The 17,967-nt window shown below is 39.1% G+C and overlaps 1 protein-coding gene across 5 annotated transcripts in view; it reads left to right on the forward strand.

The window, feature by feature from the left end:
- Positions 1 to 3,437: 3,437 nt before the first annotated feature.
- Positions 3,438 to 17,967, forward strand: part of RSRC1 (arginine and serine rich coiled-coil 1) — a 463,041-nt gene continuing 448,511 nt past the window's right edge. Inside the window, exons 1-3 of one of the 5 annotated variants that reach the window (XM_049709748.1) lie at positions 3,438 to 3,666; positions 11,877 to 12,072; positions 12,370 to 12,495. In XM_049709748.1, the coding sequence (XP_049565705.1) occupies positions 11,879 to 12,072; positions 12,370 to 12,495 (320 nt within the window). In that variant the 5' untranslated portion in view covers positions 3,438 to 3,666; positions 11,877 to 11,878. The remainder of the gene's footprint in view (positions 3,667 to 11,876; positions 12,073 to 12,369; positions 12,496 to 17,967) is intronic. The other 4 variants (XM_049709749.1, XM_049709746.1, XM_049709747.1 and 1 more) reach the window with 4 other exon arrangements.

Genomic DNA, 17,967 nt, shown 5'->3' on the forward strand with positions numbered 1-17,967 from the left:
AGAGAGAGAGAAAGAGAGAGAGAGATTGAGATTGATTAAGGCTGGAGTACAGGGGCTGGAGTGTGAGTGAGGACAGCGAAGGGGGACCAGAGAGAGTGGGAAGAAGAGGCAGACAGTCCAGGTTTTCAGATACCTCGGCCGCCTGCGCTCTTGGCCATTAATTCAGGATGACAAGAATCCATAATTAATTTAATTAGGCGTGGATTTTGCGTTGGTGTCACGGCTTACTTAAACACTAGGGAGCTGGACTGATTCCGCCGGGGCGTGGTCAAAAGGAAACTGACAAGTGCGCGACTCCTGGAGTCAATAGGGTATCCCGACTTGGCATCCGACCCTATGTCCTCGCCGGGCGTCAGGGTGCAGCGCAACTGCTCGGCCCCGCATTGCTGCCCGGCAACCCTGCCCTGCATCAGGCGCCCAGGACCCCAGTTCTGTATCCTGACCCGGTATCCCGATCCTACATCCCTACTACCCCGACCCGAAACCTTGTAGCCTGGCATCCTGGCTTCACAACCCTGCCGAGTCAGGGTCCTTTCCAGTTTCTCAGGCGAGCGCAGCTCCTTTCAGGGGCTTCCGGGCCCGCGGCCAGAGCTGAGCCTGGGTCTTCACCAAGCTCCCTGCCCCGGGGAGTTTGTGATTCACCCCATTATTCGCGTCCTGGAGACCGAGCCGACTCCTCTACGGACAAACCCTGCTCGAAGTGGCTGGTTTGTTTAACACATTTCCCGAGCAGCTGTTCCCTGACAGATTCCATTTTAAAGTGTTTCCTTAGCGCTTGGTCAAGGACAGTTTGACTTCGTTCCCTCTTTGAGGTCTCAGGACCCTCACCCTTCTCCCTTACTCTTTGCACCCGGACCCCTCCCACAATGAACTACAGAAACTCTTCTTTAGCATCCCGGGAAATATTCTAATTGATCTCCTAATTTTGAAAAGAAAATGATTATCCCTCTTTGAGTTTGAAAAAAAATCGATGTTAAGTTTGTGGCCCATCTAATTTATGTACCGTGGATTATTAAAAAAAAAAAAAAACCTCGCCGGGAGAAAAGCACCCCCCCCCCAAGCTACGATTTAAAATATATTCCTGGACTATTTACATCGAAACTGTTATATGGAAGGACACATCTATGTTCCCGCGTCATTTGTCCGTATTGTGCAGGACAAAGCTTGCTGTGAGAATTGTGGCCGTATATATACCCCTCACATAAGAATATTTACATATGAAAAAAATATTTACATATGGAAAGCTATATTTACCTGAGTGTGTAAACAAATATACCTCTTCAAGTGTGGCTTTGGGGACATTTTTGAGTAGTCTGAATATTAATGCAGTCTTTCTGATGTTAAAGGTAACTTGTTCGTTTTCTTGGATCTTATACTCTTTGTAAAAATAAAAGCAATTATAGAACTTTGATTCCTATATCTTCCACCCATTGGTTAAGGCATTAACACAAAGTTAACAGATAATTTGAGAAGTTCCATCAAAGCAACTGAAACGTGTAAAAAGAGAACACAATTACAACTTAATACATTAATGTTTCTAGAATGTATGTAAATAGAAGCTATACGTAACTTTATGTCATACCACACTACTCAGATTAAAATATTCAGTTAGTGAACTTAATGAAGATGGAAATCACACTCTTTAGAACTGTTACTTTGCCTTTTTTCTCTTGAATTCTAAAGTTTTTTTCTTCTTAAAACATTTATTTCATTTATTGCTACTTTTAGGAAAAACAAGATCTTTAAGTTTCCAGTATCAATAGCTTTTAGGTATCAGTAAATTACACGAGTGTTTGCTTTTTATTACACTACAAGAGACTCAAAGTACTCACTTTTCAAAGTTATATGAATTTAGAAACATGATTTTACAGTTAGTCTTGGGTTACTATTTGTGACCACTTTACTCCTGATATTATTAGAGGGGAATAACCATAAAACTTTAATCCTTTATGAAAATCCGTTTTTAAGGTTATTTAGCAGAATGACAAATAATGGGATCAGCTAAATGGATGTGGTGCTCAAATAGCTCTCAAACTGAGGTGTTAAATGTGTATTCACAAACAGCTCCAAAAACAGCCACTACTAAAAGTATGGTAAGGGATCAGGAGGCTCACCAGCTACTTTTTTTGCCCTTTCAAGCACATGACTTTTAAGTGTGAACTCAAAATCCATCTACTAAGCTTGAGGGAAAGATGAACACTTTAAAGTTAATTAGGGAAGGCTTGGATACAATAGTTGTATAATTCACACGAAATAGATTTTCCCATAGATTTTTCTGGCGTGTTGCTTTTAGTATATTTACAAATAGTGGCGTTCCTATGAGATGGAGCTAAGAGAGATCTGTAGTATCTAACCACGGATTCCTACTGGCCTAAGGGAAGTTTAGTTTAAAAAACCCCCACCAAACCCAGGTTTTAAAATCATATACTAATAAATGCTCACCAAGTTCTAATGATGTTTCTTTAAATAGCAAATATTTTCCGAGGACAAGACATTTCAAAATGCATTTCTGGTAAAAACAAACAAACGAACAAAAAAATTGAGAGTAAAGTTCAGTTGACAGCCTGCAGACAGATATACAGTTTCCAATAAAATTCAGGACCCCAAAGGTTCATTTCCACCGCTCACTCCCCCACCGGCTCTTGAATTATTTAAAATAAACATGTAGTACTGTAGTTAAGCTTTAAAATGGTTCCTCAAAACAGGTTAGTTAAGGTACAGTCACTTATGAGAAATAAAATTGTGGAGGTGGTTTTCTCCATCTCAAATGTCTGTGGAAAACTGTAGCTTGGGTATACAGCAGTTGTGAACGAGTTGGTTCTCACAGTCGACCCAAACCAAGGCCAACAATTTACCTCCTTATCGATGCTTACTTATAGTAAATAAGAAAAAAATGATGTTCATGCAAGGACATAAAGTCGTATGAGTTACAGAAAATGCTGAATTGCTTTCATTTGTATTGGTTTAAATAACAACAACAAAAACCCCTACACATTTAATTTATTTTCCAGAAGAAACCTCCTTTCCCTGCCTCGGGCAGTTTTCTCCCATTCCGCAACCAACCAGTTACTTTAACGTGAGAAAAAAATTTGCGCCCAACCTGTGCCTTCACCTTCAGGGCAGAAGAAACGCCGACTTTTAATGCATTTTTGCAAATAAATCATTACAATTTAATCACACACGACTCTGACGCTATACAGACACACTCCCATGATTTATTATTGTTGGGCCAGTTTCCTCCTCTCCCAGCGTGAGATAATCGATTTTACTACGTGTGGTTGTCTATATAACTTCCTATAATGCAGATTGGTTTACTGATTATCTGTGACGATAACGACGGTTACTAAGGCAATAATACTTTTCAGTCCCCACCTTTATTGCTTTTTGGTAACAAGGAACTCAAATAATCAAGCAAGCAAAACCAACACCAAACAAAAAATTGGCGGCGTGACAATCTACTCCCTCGGCACTCCTAACGCCTGGCAGCCTCCATCGATGCACTCGAAAGCTCGGCTGACGCTGCCTGGCGGTGAAACCAGGAAGGCGGTGAGCTTAAACTGAAGTAAGTTCTGTGGACGCCGGCGGCGCCCAGATTTGAAGAAGCGTTTCCAGATCTGCGGCGCTTGTAAGTCTACGGGAGGTGTAAGCCCGAAGGCCGGAATCCAGGTGATGCCCGCGTCCGGGGCCTGAGAGGCGGCGCCTGCAGCCGAGGGTTTCCGAGGCCCTACTCCGGCTTGAGGCGGCGCGGGCCTGGCGCAGTCTGTGTACGGGAGACAGCTGCAGCGGCAGCTGCGGGGGGTGGTGGGGGTGGTAGGGGTGCTGGCCCGGCGGCGTGCCGAGCGGCGTAGTGCGCAGGCGCCTCGCACCTGGAGGAGTCTGACCTTTGAGGACCAAGCTGGGGCCTTAGGGGGGTGGCAGCTATCGGGTGGTACGTGGTCGCAGGCCTCAGGCTAGGCCCTGAGTCTCGAGGTGGTGAGGGAGAGTTAGCCACCTGTTTTCCGCCTCCGTTCCTCAACACCTCTCGCACCCCTACCCACACCGCCAGTCCCTGATCCTTGATAGCTGCTTTTGGGTTTCTGGGTTCGTCTTGTAAGGGGTGACCGGTGCTTCGTCACTAGCTATAGGTAGGGTGGAGCGTGAGGCAGGCTGCAACCTGGCGTACTCTGTCCCACCCACTCCGTTGTCTCTACTTTAAATCCGCCTCCCCTTCCAACTCCGCCCTCCCTCCCCCGCCCCTCCCCCACCGCCACTTCCTCCTCCCCCTCCCTCACACTCGCGCGCTGAGAGGAGAGAGAGTGCTGGGTGAAATACACTTTCCTTCCTTAACAAATAAATATACTCGCCTTAAACGCTCATCTGTTTTCTTGACTTAAGGGCTTGTGGCCTTGTGGTCATAGCCCAAGAGCATATGGCTACCCTTAAACTGTTTCCTTTGGTGAGAGGTTATAATGCACTGTTATACATGTTGCCTGCTTTTGATTTTAGGTCATCCTTAATTTCTCTTTTAGAGGTTGTATATCTTTAAATGCACAGTGGAGGCCAATTTCTTTTTCTTTTTTGCATTTTCAGAATTAGCAGTAACTTATTTGTATTTCAACTAACTAGGTACTAGGTAGTTAAATAAATTAAAATGTCTCGTGGTCACAAAAAAGTATTCAAGTTGTCATCTTTGGACTTAACCATAAAAGCTCTAAGTGAAGGAGGTACACAGAGTTTTCAGGTTTAAGGATTGGAGCAGATATGACAGGTGCAACCCTGTGAGGAAACTGGGTATCCTTTGAGAGCCCCGTTAGCCCTAGGGTCTATAAATATTCACTTTATTTGCAGACACAGGAGATTTCCTGCTAAGTGATAGCACTTTATTACTGTATGTTCTTCAATAAGAGGGCTAAAAATGTTTGAAACTGAAAAAGATAAAGGCAGCTGGCACCTGTTAATTGGCCTTACCAACTTGACTAGTCTCAGCAGAGTTGTGTTATGAATTGGAATACTTGTGTAATAAGATTGTTGTATTAGATGTATAGGTATATTTTCTGCCTTCATTTTCACACCAGTGGGAGGAAATTCGTATGACTGATAATGTTTTTTTAAAAAAGACGCTAGTCTGCATATTTTTAGTTGTGCTGGGAGGAGTGTTTTGATAATTCTGTATCTCTTGAGTTTTGCTTTATTTTGCTCATTAAGCTAGAATTTTAGCTTAGTTCTTTTATTGCCTTGGGTGGTTCTCTGCTTGTTTGTGGATTTCTTCCTATGCTAAACGGTGTTAACCCCGTTTTTACTTTTCTCTACCTCTTTGAGGTGGAATTCCCATTGAAATGACTGTTCCTCCCCCCTCCCCTTTGGTCATGTGTCCAAGATCAAAAAGATTATAGTTTGATATACTGTGAATGAGTAGTGGTGAAATAATTATAAACTGTCATGTCCTTTAGGAATCTTTGTTCTCTCTTAACTGCCTGCTTTCTGAAAAAGATAACTGCTTATTCTACCTTTATTGATTACTAGACAAAGGAACTACTTGTGTATGCTTTTAAGCTGTCTTTTGAGTGAACACATTTTGGCTCTACATCTTCAATCGGTCACCTAAACTTTACAGTAAGATGTTTTTGTAAATTGATGTCCTACTGTAGTCATTATGTCATGGCTTCAGTTCTATAGTGGGAGTAGTTGGATATGGTTTGAAACCATGAGACTACAACCAGGAAGTAATAGAGGCTAGAGTGAGAACAGAAAACTGAGAGCCTTAGGAGATGTGTCCTTGTGTTGCCTTTTCTGCTTACAGATAGATTGAAAAATTGTTAAGTTCTGGGATTCCTAAAAATCTGTGCTCAATTCATCATTTCTCTTATCGGAAAGAGCTATTAATGGGTCTTTCCATGTGTTATACCTTACCAATGGAGTTAAATATAAACAGTTCTTCCTTACTAGGAGTGTGTGATATAGATTGACCACCATGACTTGAATGAGCAAATATATTCAATTATATGCTAGAGACATTATGGAAATCCAGAGGTAAGTATGAATCTAGGGAATTCAGTACTGTCATGGATAGAGAAGACAGTTTTTGGATCTACCTCTGATTTGTTCTTAGTGTTCACTTTCTTTTCTGAATAAATATTTGAAGTTAACTATAATAAAGAAATGCAGTGGCTTTTTGCTTTCTCTTATTGAGATTAATTATACTTCAGCATGATTTTTTGAAATGTAAATGTGTTACTTGAAAAAATATTTATAGATTTATGACAGTGATTTTTTAACTTTTTTCACCCGGTTGCTTTAAGGAAGGATTTTATATCTTCCATTAACTTTTATGAGTTAATGTAACCATTCTTCTAATATGTATGAATTATGTTATTTGAAATTAAAACATAGAAAAAATTTACACCCATCTCTCAATCTCTTTTTTGGTCACCAACAAGGTACATAATTAGATGTATGTCGTTTTCATTTTTTCCTACTTCTTTATGCCTTCTATAGGGACTTAATAAGCTGGACAAAAATGGAGAATGGAAATGACTGTGGGTACCTTAGAGTAGTGGGTCTCACAGTTTTTAGTTTTAGAATCACTTTAGATTCTTAAAAGTTATTGAGAACCCTATGAACTTTAAAAAAAATTATTTATTTGTTTATTTACTTTGGCTGCACCAGGTCTTAGTTGTGGCATGCGGGATCTTTAGTTGCGGCATGCATGCGAGCAAGATCTAGTTTCCTGAACAGGGATCCAACCTGGGGCCCCTGCATTGGGAGTGGGGAGTCTTATCCACTGGACCACCAGGGAAGTCCTGAGGACCCTACAAACTTTTATCTACATGGGCTATATCTAGAAATATTGCCTTACTAGTAATTAAGCCAGAAAAATTCGAAATATTTATTAATCCACTTAAAAATAACAATAATAAATCCATTACTTGGTAACATAACATATTTGATATGAAAAATAGCTATATTTTCCAAAACAAAACAAACTTAGTGAGAAAAGTGGCATTATTTTTCATTTTTGCAAATCTCTACTATCTGGCTTAATAGAAGACAGTTGGATTCTTATGTCTGCTTCTGCATTCAGTCTATTGTGATGAGTTTTTTGAATGAAGTATATGAAGAAAATCTGGATTCACACAGATATGGTGTTGGAAAAAGTAGTATTTTAATAGCCTTTTCAGATAATTACTTCTTTAATACTACTCCAGAACTTGACAAGTAGTTTCTTAAAGGTTGGTTGCAATGTGTTATTTGAAACTATATCAATGACCTTTTCATGCTTACATTAAAATCTATTGGTCTGGGCTTCCCTGGTGGCACAGTGGTTGAGAGTCCACCTGCCGATGCAGGGGACACGGGTTCATGCCCCGGTCCCGGAAGATCCCACATGCCGCGGAGCGGCTGGGCCTGTGAGCCATGGCCGCTGAGCCTGCACGTCCGGAGCCTGTGCTCCGCAAAGGGAGAGGCCACAACAGTGAGAGGCCCACGTACCGCAAAAAAAAAAAAAATTCTATTGATCTTTCTGGCACTGTGAATGGATTTTTTACTCATATATGATTCTGTGACATCATTCATTGGTCTGTTGGAAAATACTGGTTCACTGAGTTATGCATCTCTTCCAGATATTGACACCCTTCATTATATAATATTTAAAAAATTCCCATATGTTAATATCACCATTGATATCATCAGAGGAATCTTTAAGTGCTGAGAAGCTGTCAATCTCATGGTGACAAATACATGTTATCCAACATTTTGATTTTTGCTTGAGAGCTCAAATTTTATCATTGGCAACAAATTGACACTCCTTGAAGTGAAAGACTCCCTTAATTCATTTTTGAGAAAATGTCTGTCAAATACCCAAGTCTGAATAATCATAGTCAGTTCTTTAAAATAAATAGTGTTTCAGGATAAAAGCAGCTAGTTCAACTTGTAATTCAGCTGCACAAATACTTTTCTCAAGGTAACCATCGTTCTTCAGTATGCAGCAGCAGTTATGTGTATTTCCTAATTCATCACACAGAATATTAAGATGTGTTCTCAAGGGTTGAAATTTAATAAAATTAATGACTTTTACTGCTTTATCAAGGACATTCCTAAGTGAAACTGCCTTTTTTTTTTTTTTTTTTAATAAACTGTGTGTTGCAGTGAAGAATTCAATGACTGCTAGTACCATTTGGCCCCATTGCCTTGATTCCCATTAAAGCACCAGCAGTTTTGCCTACCATTGCTTCTACGTTATCAGCGCAAAAGTCAATACAGTGAAAAAGGTAAATCATGTTTTAGTATTATAATAAAAATAGTTTCGACTTGTTGGATCCTCTGAGGTCTTAGGGACCCCCGGGGTCTAGAGAACCACTTTGAGAACTGCTGTTAAACTGGAATGTAAGCTCCTTGAGGGCAAGGATTTTTCTCTCTTGTTCATTTATGTATCCCTTGTACCTGGGCCTGCTGTCATCCTGGAACTTTTTAACCTATCTCAAGTGTTAGACCACTTGTTTTCTGAATCTGGGTCATCTTTGTTCACTCTCTCCTTTTGGTAGAGCACATCCTTCAGTACCTTCCTAAAAAAGGGTGAGTGTGAGGTGTAATTTTGAGCCTTTGCATATCAGAAAATGTCTTTATTTTGATCTCATATTAGATCTATGATTGGGCTGAATATAGATTGTAGTTTGAAAATAATTTTCACTTAGAATTTTGAAGGCAAGTCACCATGGTTTGCTGTGTTGCTGCTGAGAAGCCCTGTGCCTTTTATTGTGATTCCCCATTTTTTTATCTTTAGAAGTTTAGGATCTTCTTTGTATTCCTCATTTCTAAAGTTTTATGAGCTATGTCTGGTATAAGTCTTTAAATTCATTGTCCCAGGGATTTAGGGCAATTCATATCTTTCAATTCTGGAAATTTTTAAAATTAGTCTTTGGATGTTTTTCTTTATCTCTTTTCTATGCTTTGTTTCTTTCTGGAATGCGTATCAATTGGATATTGGACTTCCTGGATTGATCCTCTTTTACCTTCTGTTTTTTATCTTTTTATTTTTTTACTTTTCATGAGTGCTTTGATAGTATCTTCTAAGCCTATTGAATTTCTTAGAAATTATCATTTGTTTAAATTTTAAGCTTTCTCTCCTGTTTATGGATGTTCCTCCTATTCTTGTTTGCTGGATCATCTTCTCATATATTTCTGAGGATATTAACTGATTTTTAAAAAAATTTCTGGCATGTTCCTGGTTTACTATGAGTTGCTTTTTTTTTTTTTTTTTCTGTTTGGCTTCTGTCTCTCATGATGAAGTCTTTCATCACATGATTGATTTTCCTTTGTTGTATAATTACTAAAAAGTTAACAAAAAAGTTTGTAGAAAGAAAGTTTACTGTGGGGAATTCCCTGGTGGTCCAGTGGTTAGGACTTCTTGCTCTCACTGCCAGGTGCCTGGGTTCAATCCCTAGTCGGGGAACTAAGATCCCACAAGCTGCATGGCGCGGCCAAAAAAAAGAAAAAGTTTACTGTGTTCAAGGTTTGGGCTTGGTTATAATACTTGCATAATACTTATATATCTTCTTCCAGGTACTGTTTAGTTTTTGGAGAAAAGAATCCTCTATCTGAATTCTTGGATCCAAGCACACACAGGGCTACAGTATTTACTGTTAGATTGTAGACTTTCACTTAATCCCTTTAACTTTTAGTTGAGCATCTCTCTGCCCTTTTTTACTGTGCCCCTGGACCTGGTGCTTCACTGTTTCATCATTTTTCCAAAATAAACCACCTCTTCTGCTGGGATTGGGGAATAGTAGTCACTTATCTGGGTTGGATGGCAGAGGGGACCTGGGAGATTACTTTTTTTACAGGCTTTCAACCAATTCCCTTGTTTTTTAGTTCTGTGCCTCATTGTGCCTGCTATGGTATCTGGTGTCTCGAATTCCTGATCCTTTCTGATTTTTGCTATGTGAATTGGCTTTTCTCCTGTTGGAATTCTCTGCAGTTGCTTGATGTTCAGCTTTCTTAGCTCTAAATCCTGCATCTGTTTTTCATTTGCTAAAAATTTGTTGACATGTCTTGTCTACTGTTCGTGTTGTTTTCTCCTCTGGTCTCTTTATCCTTGTGCATTTATGCTTTTTTATCTTTTACTCTAATTTTAGTATTTGTTAAACCAGATAATAAATAAAAACTCATCTTAATTTATATGGTTATTTGTGGGTAAAGAAAATTCTTAACTGTTTAAAGGTGAAACCAAGAAAGGAAGAAAGAGACAGGAAATGCGAACAGTTAGATGATCACTATTACTCAATTATGTACAAATTTCTTAATGAAAATACAGACACACAGAGATATGTGGTTACATATGATATATAATAGATATATGGATATAAATATGTAAATGGATATTATATACACACATTTAAATATATATATGTATATATGTACATATATACTATATGTATATGTAGGATTTCCTAATCATAGTATTTTGAAAGCTGGAAAGGATCATGGTGATCTTATATGCAGTACAGTTTTGTTTTCAATGAGGAAACTGGCTTAGATATGCTAGTGAGTTACTGAATATTTCAAAACCAAGTTTTCCCATTGTTTTGTTGAACTGTGAAATGTTAGAAATGTGAACAACTTTGAGGTTCAGAACTATATTTAAAGTCTAATTCTGGCTCCAGGTAAATAGCTTTAAGTCTTGAATTGAGTTATAATAGTGATTTTTCAACTTGTATTGCATTAGAGTCAGGGAAGGGATGGCTCACCTGGTTCTGAAAGCAAAGTTGTAATTTAATGTATTGCTTTCTTTAGAGTAATGATATTTAACTTAATTTGAGTAAATATTAAAGGAAAGTGTGAGATTTTTGTTTATTTGATCCATGAACTATTTATCCTATTATATAAGATGAATCTTGCTTTTATGTGACATTGAAAGGTAGCTAATACTTATTTTAGTAAAAAAATAAAATTGCGTATGAGAATCTAACTTAAAAGTAAGACAAGTAAGCTTCTTATAAGCTAAGTTACTGCCTAAATATAAAAACCTTATATTCTATTTGTGTAATTTTTTTCTTTTGTATACTAAATATACAAATATACCATAGCCATATAGAATATAATTAAAAAAGAGAAAATTTACCCAGTTTCCTCACTTAAATATTATCAGTTGTCTTCATTTTTGCTCTTATTTATACATAGTTTCTTAGTCTCTGTACATGCAGTTTTAAATAATGCTATAATGAATATCTTCATGAATATATCTTTTAAGAAAAACTTTCCAGATATATTCCTAGAAATAGGATTGCTTTGTCAGAAAAGTAGCAACATTTTTATGACTCTTTATTTAAATTGCTTAATTGCTTTCTGGCAGGATTATATCATCACTTTATGTAGATATTAGTAGTGTAAAGAGTTGACTTCATTTTTGGTACTTTAGTTAACAATACTTCATCAACTTTGGTACATTATTTAACATTTCCTCCCTCAAATTTCACAAGTGACGTGGTGAGGGTGTATTGATTCAGTTTTTTTTTTTTTAAATTATTTATTTATTTATTTATTTATGGCTGTGTTGGGTCTTCGTTTCTGTGCGAGGGCTTTCTCTAATTGAGGCAAGCGGGGGCCACCCTTCATCGCGGTGCGCGGGCCTCTCACTGTTGTGGCCTCTCCCGTTGCGGAGCACAGGCTCCGGACGTGCAGACTTAGCGGCCATGGCTCACGGGCCCAGCCACTCCGCGGCATGTGGGATCTTCCTGGACTGGGGCACGAACCCGTGTCCCCTGTATCGGCAGGCGGACTCTCAACCACTGCGCCACTAGGGATGCCCTTAAATTTTTACATAGTTAAAAAAATTACTGTATTGAATTTCATCCATTGTGCCATTATGTTAGAAATAATTTTCTTTGAATTTAAACCTGTAGAAATGGGACGCCGGTCATCTGATACTGAAGAAGAAAGCAGAAGCAAGAGAAAAAAGAAACACCGTAGACGGTCTTCTTCAAGTAGTTCTTCAGATAGTAGAACATATAGCCGAAAGAAAGGTGGAAGGAAATCAAGGTCAAAGTCAAGATCTTGGTCCAGAGATCTTCAGCCTCGCTCACATTCTTATGATAGAAGGTGATTTTCATAATTTTACTTATGTAGTAGTGAGAGTAACATTCTTTAGAGTTCGTATGTTTCTGTGCTTTTAATTTTTCTGGGTAAAACACTTTTCTTTTTGTAGTTATATATTTATGAGTCTCAATCCCCAAAGGGTTTTGTTTTGTTTTGTTTTCCCCCAGGCCCAGCGCATGAGTCTTCATCCTTTGTGTATTCTTTGTAGACGGGAAGATACAAACTGGTATAGTTCTCATACCATATTAGTATCTGATAATATTTGGGAGGCAAGTAATATTTGATTATATTTTATTTCAGACGCAGGCATCGATCGAGCAGTAGCTCTTCTTATGGCTCTAGAAGAAAACGAAGTCGAAGTCGTTCAAGGGGTCGAGGGAAATCCTATAGAGTTCAGAGGTCTAGGTCAAAAAGCAGAACAAGAAGGTATGCCATATCAGATATTTATTGCTTTGTAACACACTATCCCCAAATTTAGTGACTTAAAGCAATACTCATTTTTTTTTTTCATAATTTACAGTTTTGACTGAGCTTAGCTAGCAGTTCTTCTGCTAGTCTCATCTGGGGTCGCTTATGTGGTTCTAGTTATCTGATAGCTTGACTGAAACTGGATGGTCCAATGTGGTGTCATACAGTATCTGGCATTTGGTGCTGGCTATTGGCTGTTGGCTGGGGGGTTCCTTAGTTTCCCTGTCGCTTCTCATCCTCCAGTAGGAATGGCTGGGCTTTTTCACATGATAGAGGAAGTATTTCAAGAAGAACAGAAGTTGCAAAATCTCTTAAGGTCCAGCCTCAGAAATAACCCAGTGTGTTATGGAGTGAATGTTTGTGTCCCCCCTAAATTCATATGTTGAAGTCCCAAGCCCCAGTGAAATTGTATTTGGAGATAGTGTCTTTATGGAGCTAATTAAAGTTAAATAAGGTCAAAAGGGTGAGGTCCTAATCCAATAAGGCTAGTGGCCTTATAAGAAGAGAGAGAGAGATCTTTCTCTCTCTTTGAGCACGCACTCAGAGGAAAGGCCATGTGAGGACACAGTGAAAAAGTTGCCATCTGTAAACCAGGAAGAGAGCTCTTATCAGGAACCAGTCAGCTGGCATATTGATCTTTGACTTTACAACCTCCGTGAGAAATATGTTTCTGTTGTTTAAGCTGCCCAGTCTATGGTATTTTGTTATAGGAGCCTGAGCAGACGTGATGTCACTCCACCTGCATTTTCTGGCTGTGCTCAAGGGCAAATAATACAGAGCATAGCCTATCTGGAGAGAGTTGTACGTTTTGGATAATGCTAGAAAATATGGTTGAATCGGATGGGGACCATGGTATGGAGGGACTTGATAGAAGCAGGTATTCAGAAATTATTGAAGGCTTTTGAGAAGAAGAGTGCTAGGATAAAAACAGCATTTTAGGAAGATCAGTTTCTTTTCTCTGTTTAGTTTTTCATTCTATTAGGCTCTAGTTGTGGGGGTATATTAGCAGCCTGATTTTATTATCTGGGCATAAAATTCTATAAATCTCTCTGAATCTGAAGTTGGATAATAGCAGTAAGTCCAAATGTTTAACTTTTCTGGCCTTGTATCATTTGGCCTCAGCCTCCTCTCCTTTGTACACACACAACATACACACAAGCCATTCTGTGTTACATGCCTTTTGTTCTCCATCTATGTCTCTGAGTTGCTAGCTTTGTTTCTTTGAGCGTGCTCTTTCTTCCAGTTTCTTATATTATGTCTACTTTGAGAAGTTTTCCTACCCTTTAGTGTTCAGTTCTATTTAATCTCTAATTTTCTTCTTCCTTAAATCCTTTTTTGATTTTTACCTTTTCACTCCCAAGTCAAATTTAATCCATCCTTTCTCTGACCCACCATCACATTTGATTCCTGATTTGTAACAGTTACATTGTGAATATTATGTTTTTGTTATTCTCATATACTGTAAACTCTTGCAGGGCAATCTCTTGGTACCTAACATAATGCCTTGCTTGTAGAAGCTGATTACCAGAAAACAACTTCAGTTGAAAATTTCCTGTCAGTGAGAATAGAAATAATAATCCATGCTTTTGTATGGTCTTTTACATTTTGTAGAGTATTTTCATACACACTTTATCAGTCAATGACATTTTGATTAGGAAAATACAAGTCACTCAATTCCAAGCATCAAGGTTTTAAGATGGGGAATTAAAGGCTTATGTAACTTTTGGAGGGGCTCAGGGAATTAGGGAAGCTGTTACTGATTATTTTAGCCTAAGCGTGGAAGCTGCTTCTTTGCTTAGAAGTCACTGTAAATCTTACGAACTCTGGGTTTGTAGCACCAAAGTGTGTGGTTCTCAAGAAACTACTTACCAGGAAGCTGCTTCTCTACCCAAGTATCTACCTATTACTTCCTCCAGAGGGGAATCTGGAGATGGTAATTTCTTCTCTTTTGCAGTGCAAGGAAGACTTTTTTTTTTTTTTTTAAACATCTTTATTGGAGTATAATTGCTTTACAATGGTATGTTAGTTTCAGCTTCACAACAAAATGAATCAGTTATATATATACATATATTCCCATATCTCTTCCCGCTTGCGTCTCCCTCCCTCCCACCCTCCCTATCCCACCCCTCCAGGTGGTCACAAAGCACCGAGCTGATCTCCCTGTGCTATGCGGCTGCTTCCCACTAGCTATCTACCTTACGTTTGGTAGTGTATATATGTCCATGCCTCTTTATCGCTTTGTCACCGTTTACCCTTCCCCCTCCCCATAGTCTCAAGTCCATTCTCTAGTAAGTCTGTGTCTTTATTCCTGTTTCACCCCTAGGTTTTTCATGACATTTTTTTTTTTAAATTCCATATATATGTGTTAGCATACGGTATTTGTCTCTCTCTTTCTGACTTACTTCACTCTGTATGACAGACTCTAGGTCTATCCACCTCATTACAAATAGCTCAATTTCGTCTCTTTTTATGGCTGAGTAATATTCCATTGTATATATGTGCCACATCTTCTTTATCCATTCATCCGATGATGGACACTTAGGTTGTTTCCATCTCTGGGCTATTGTAAATAGAGCTGCAATGAACATTTTGGTACATGACTCTTTTTGAATTATGGTTTTCTCAGGGTATATGCCCAGTAGTGGGATTGCTGGGTCATATGGTAGTTCTATTTGTAGCTTTTTAAGGAACCTCCATACTGTTCTCCACAGTGGCTGTATCAATTTACATTCCCACCAACAGTGTAAGAGGGTTCCCTTTTCTCCACACCCTCTCCAGCATTTATTGTTTGTAGATTTTTTGATGATGGCCATTCTGACCGGTGTGAGATGATATCTCATTGTAGTTTTGATTTGCATTTCTCTAATGATTAATGATGTTGAGCATTGTTTCATGTGTTTGTTGGCAATCTGTATATCTTCTTTGGAGAAATGTCTATTTAGGTCTTCTGCCCATTTTTGGATTGGGTTGTTTGTTTTTCTGTTATTAAGCTGCATGAGCTGCTTATAAATTTTGGAGATTAATCCTTTGTCGGTTTCTTCATTTGCAAATATTTTCTTCCATTCTGAGGGTTGTCTTTTGGTCTTCTTTATGGTTTCCTTTGCTGCGCAAAAGCTTTTAAGTTTCATTAGGTCCCATTTGTTTACTTTTGTTTTTATTTCCATTTCTCTAGGAGGTGGATCAAAAAGGACCTTGCTGTGATTTATGTCATAGAGTGTTCTGCCTATGTTTTCCTCTAAGAGTTTGATAGTTTCTGGCCTTACATTTAGGTCTTTAACCCATTTTGAGCTTTAAAAGGAATCGCAGTGGACATCTAATCAGCAACAAATTATCCAGCACATATGCATTTTACTAAATGTTTTGAGTTTTGTAACTGTCAGGCTGTCATGCAGGGTAATACCTTCATTTTGTATATGAGAAAGGAAGTTCAGAGGTTTATTCAAAACAGCAATTTCTCAGCCTCTTGCATCGACACTTCTGCATTTAACTGCAATAACTAAATAATCTGGAGACACTGCAAAGTCCTAAATTTTGAGAAAATACTTTATCCATGTTTTATACACAACATTATTTTGGTAATGTATTTTAGGAATTTATTCTTCAAGATGTTTAAACTAAATGAGTTTCTAGGTTAATCTTGGTTTAAGAAGAAAATTGAACAACTCATTCTTTGAACAGTTTAGTTAATTAAGACTTTAATTTAAATAAAGAAGCTGTAAGTACATTAGTTCCTTAATATGTGCAGGGGATTGATTCCAGGACCTGCTGCAGGTATCAAAATCTGAGGATTCTCAGGTCCCATGGTTAGCCTTCCGTATCCACGGTTCCGCATCTACATATCCAACCAACTGTGGATCGTGTAGTATTGTAGTGTTTTCTTTAAAGTTTTTTTTTATTTATTTATTTTTGACTGTGTTGGGTCTTTGTTATTGTGCGTGGTCTTTCTCTAGTTGCGGAGAGCGGAGGCTACTCTTCATGTGGTTTGTGGGTTTCTTTTTGCTGTGGCTTCTCTTGTTGCAGAGCATGGGCTCTAGGTGCATGGGCTTCAGTAATTGTGGCTCGCATGCTCAGTAGTTGTCGCTTGCACGCTCTAGAGCACAGGCTCAATAGTTGTGGTGCATGGGCTTATTTGCTCCATGGCATGTGGAGTCTTCCCGGACCAGTGCTCGAACCAATGTCCCCTGCATTGGCAGGTGGATTCTTAACACTGCACCACCAGGGACGTCCCTATTTTTTAGTTTTTATTTTACATTGGAGTATACTTTTATTTATTTTATTTTTTTGTTTTTTAATTTTATTTTTGGCTGCATTGGGTCTTCATTGTTGAGAGCGTAGTTGTGGCGAGCGGGGGATACTCTTCGTTGCTGTGCGTGGGCTTCTCATTGTGGTGGCTTTTGTTGCAGAGCACGGGCTCCAGGTGTGCGGGCTTCAGTAGTTGTGTCATCACGTGGGCTCAGTAGTTGTGGCTCACGGGCTGTAGAGTGCAGGCTCAGTAGTTGTAGCGCACGGGCTTAATTGCTCCGTGGCATGTGGGATATTCCCGGACCAGGGCTCGAACCCGTGTCCCCTGCATTGGCAGGTGGATTCTTTTCTTTAAAATTCTATTTATTTATTTATGGCTGTGTTGGGTCTTCGTTTCTGTGCGAGGGCTTTCTCTAGTTGTGCCAAGCGGGGGCCACTCTTCATCGCGGTGCGTGGGCTTCTCACTATCGCAGCCTCTTTTGTTGTGGAGCACAGGCTCCAGACGCGCAGGCTCAGTAATTGTGGCTCATGGACGTAGTTGCTCCGCGGCATGTGGGATCTTCCCAAACCAGGGCTTGAACCCGTGTCGTCTGCATTGGCAGGCAGATTCTCAACTACTGCGCCACCAGGGAAGCCCAGCAGGTGGATTCTTAACCACTGCTCCACCAGGGAAGCCCTTGGAGTATAGTTGATGGACAACGTTGTGTTAGTTTCAGGTGTACAGCAAAGTGATTCAGTTATACATATACATGTATCTATTCTTTCTCAAATTCTTTTCCCATTTAGGTTGTTATATAATATCGAGCAGAGTTTCCTGTGCTGTACAGTAGGTCCTTGTTGGTTATCCATTTTAAATATAGCAGTGTGTACATGTCAATCCCAAACTTCCTAACTATCCCTTCCCCCCACCTTTTCCCTGGTAACCATAAGTTCAGTACTGCAGTATTTATTGAAAAAAAATCCACGTATAAATGGACCCTCACAGTTCAAACCCATGTTGTTCAAGGGTTAACTGTAGTGAGTTTTTCAAAGAATAGGTACTATGTCATTCTAAATTTACAGGTACATTGTTAATGATCTCTGTGCTTTGTAATAGAAAAGAGTGATTTCAGTCATGCAAAGTCAAATACTTTCACAAAACTTTGTTGTTACATGTCTAAAAAACAAGATGAAGCATGTTTTGAGGGA

The sequence above is a fragment of the Orcinus orca genome, chromosome 5 (genome assembly GCF_937001465.1).
Source record: "Orcinus orca chromosome 5, mOrcOrc1.1, whole genome shotgun sequence".
NCBI lineage: Eukaryota > Metazoa > Chordata > Mammalia > Artiodactyla > Delphinidae > Orcinus > Orcinus orca.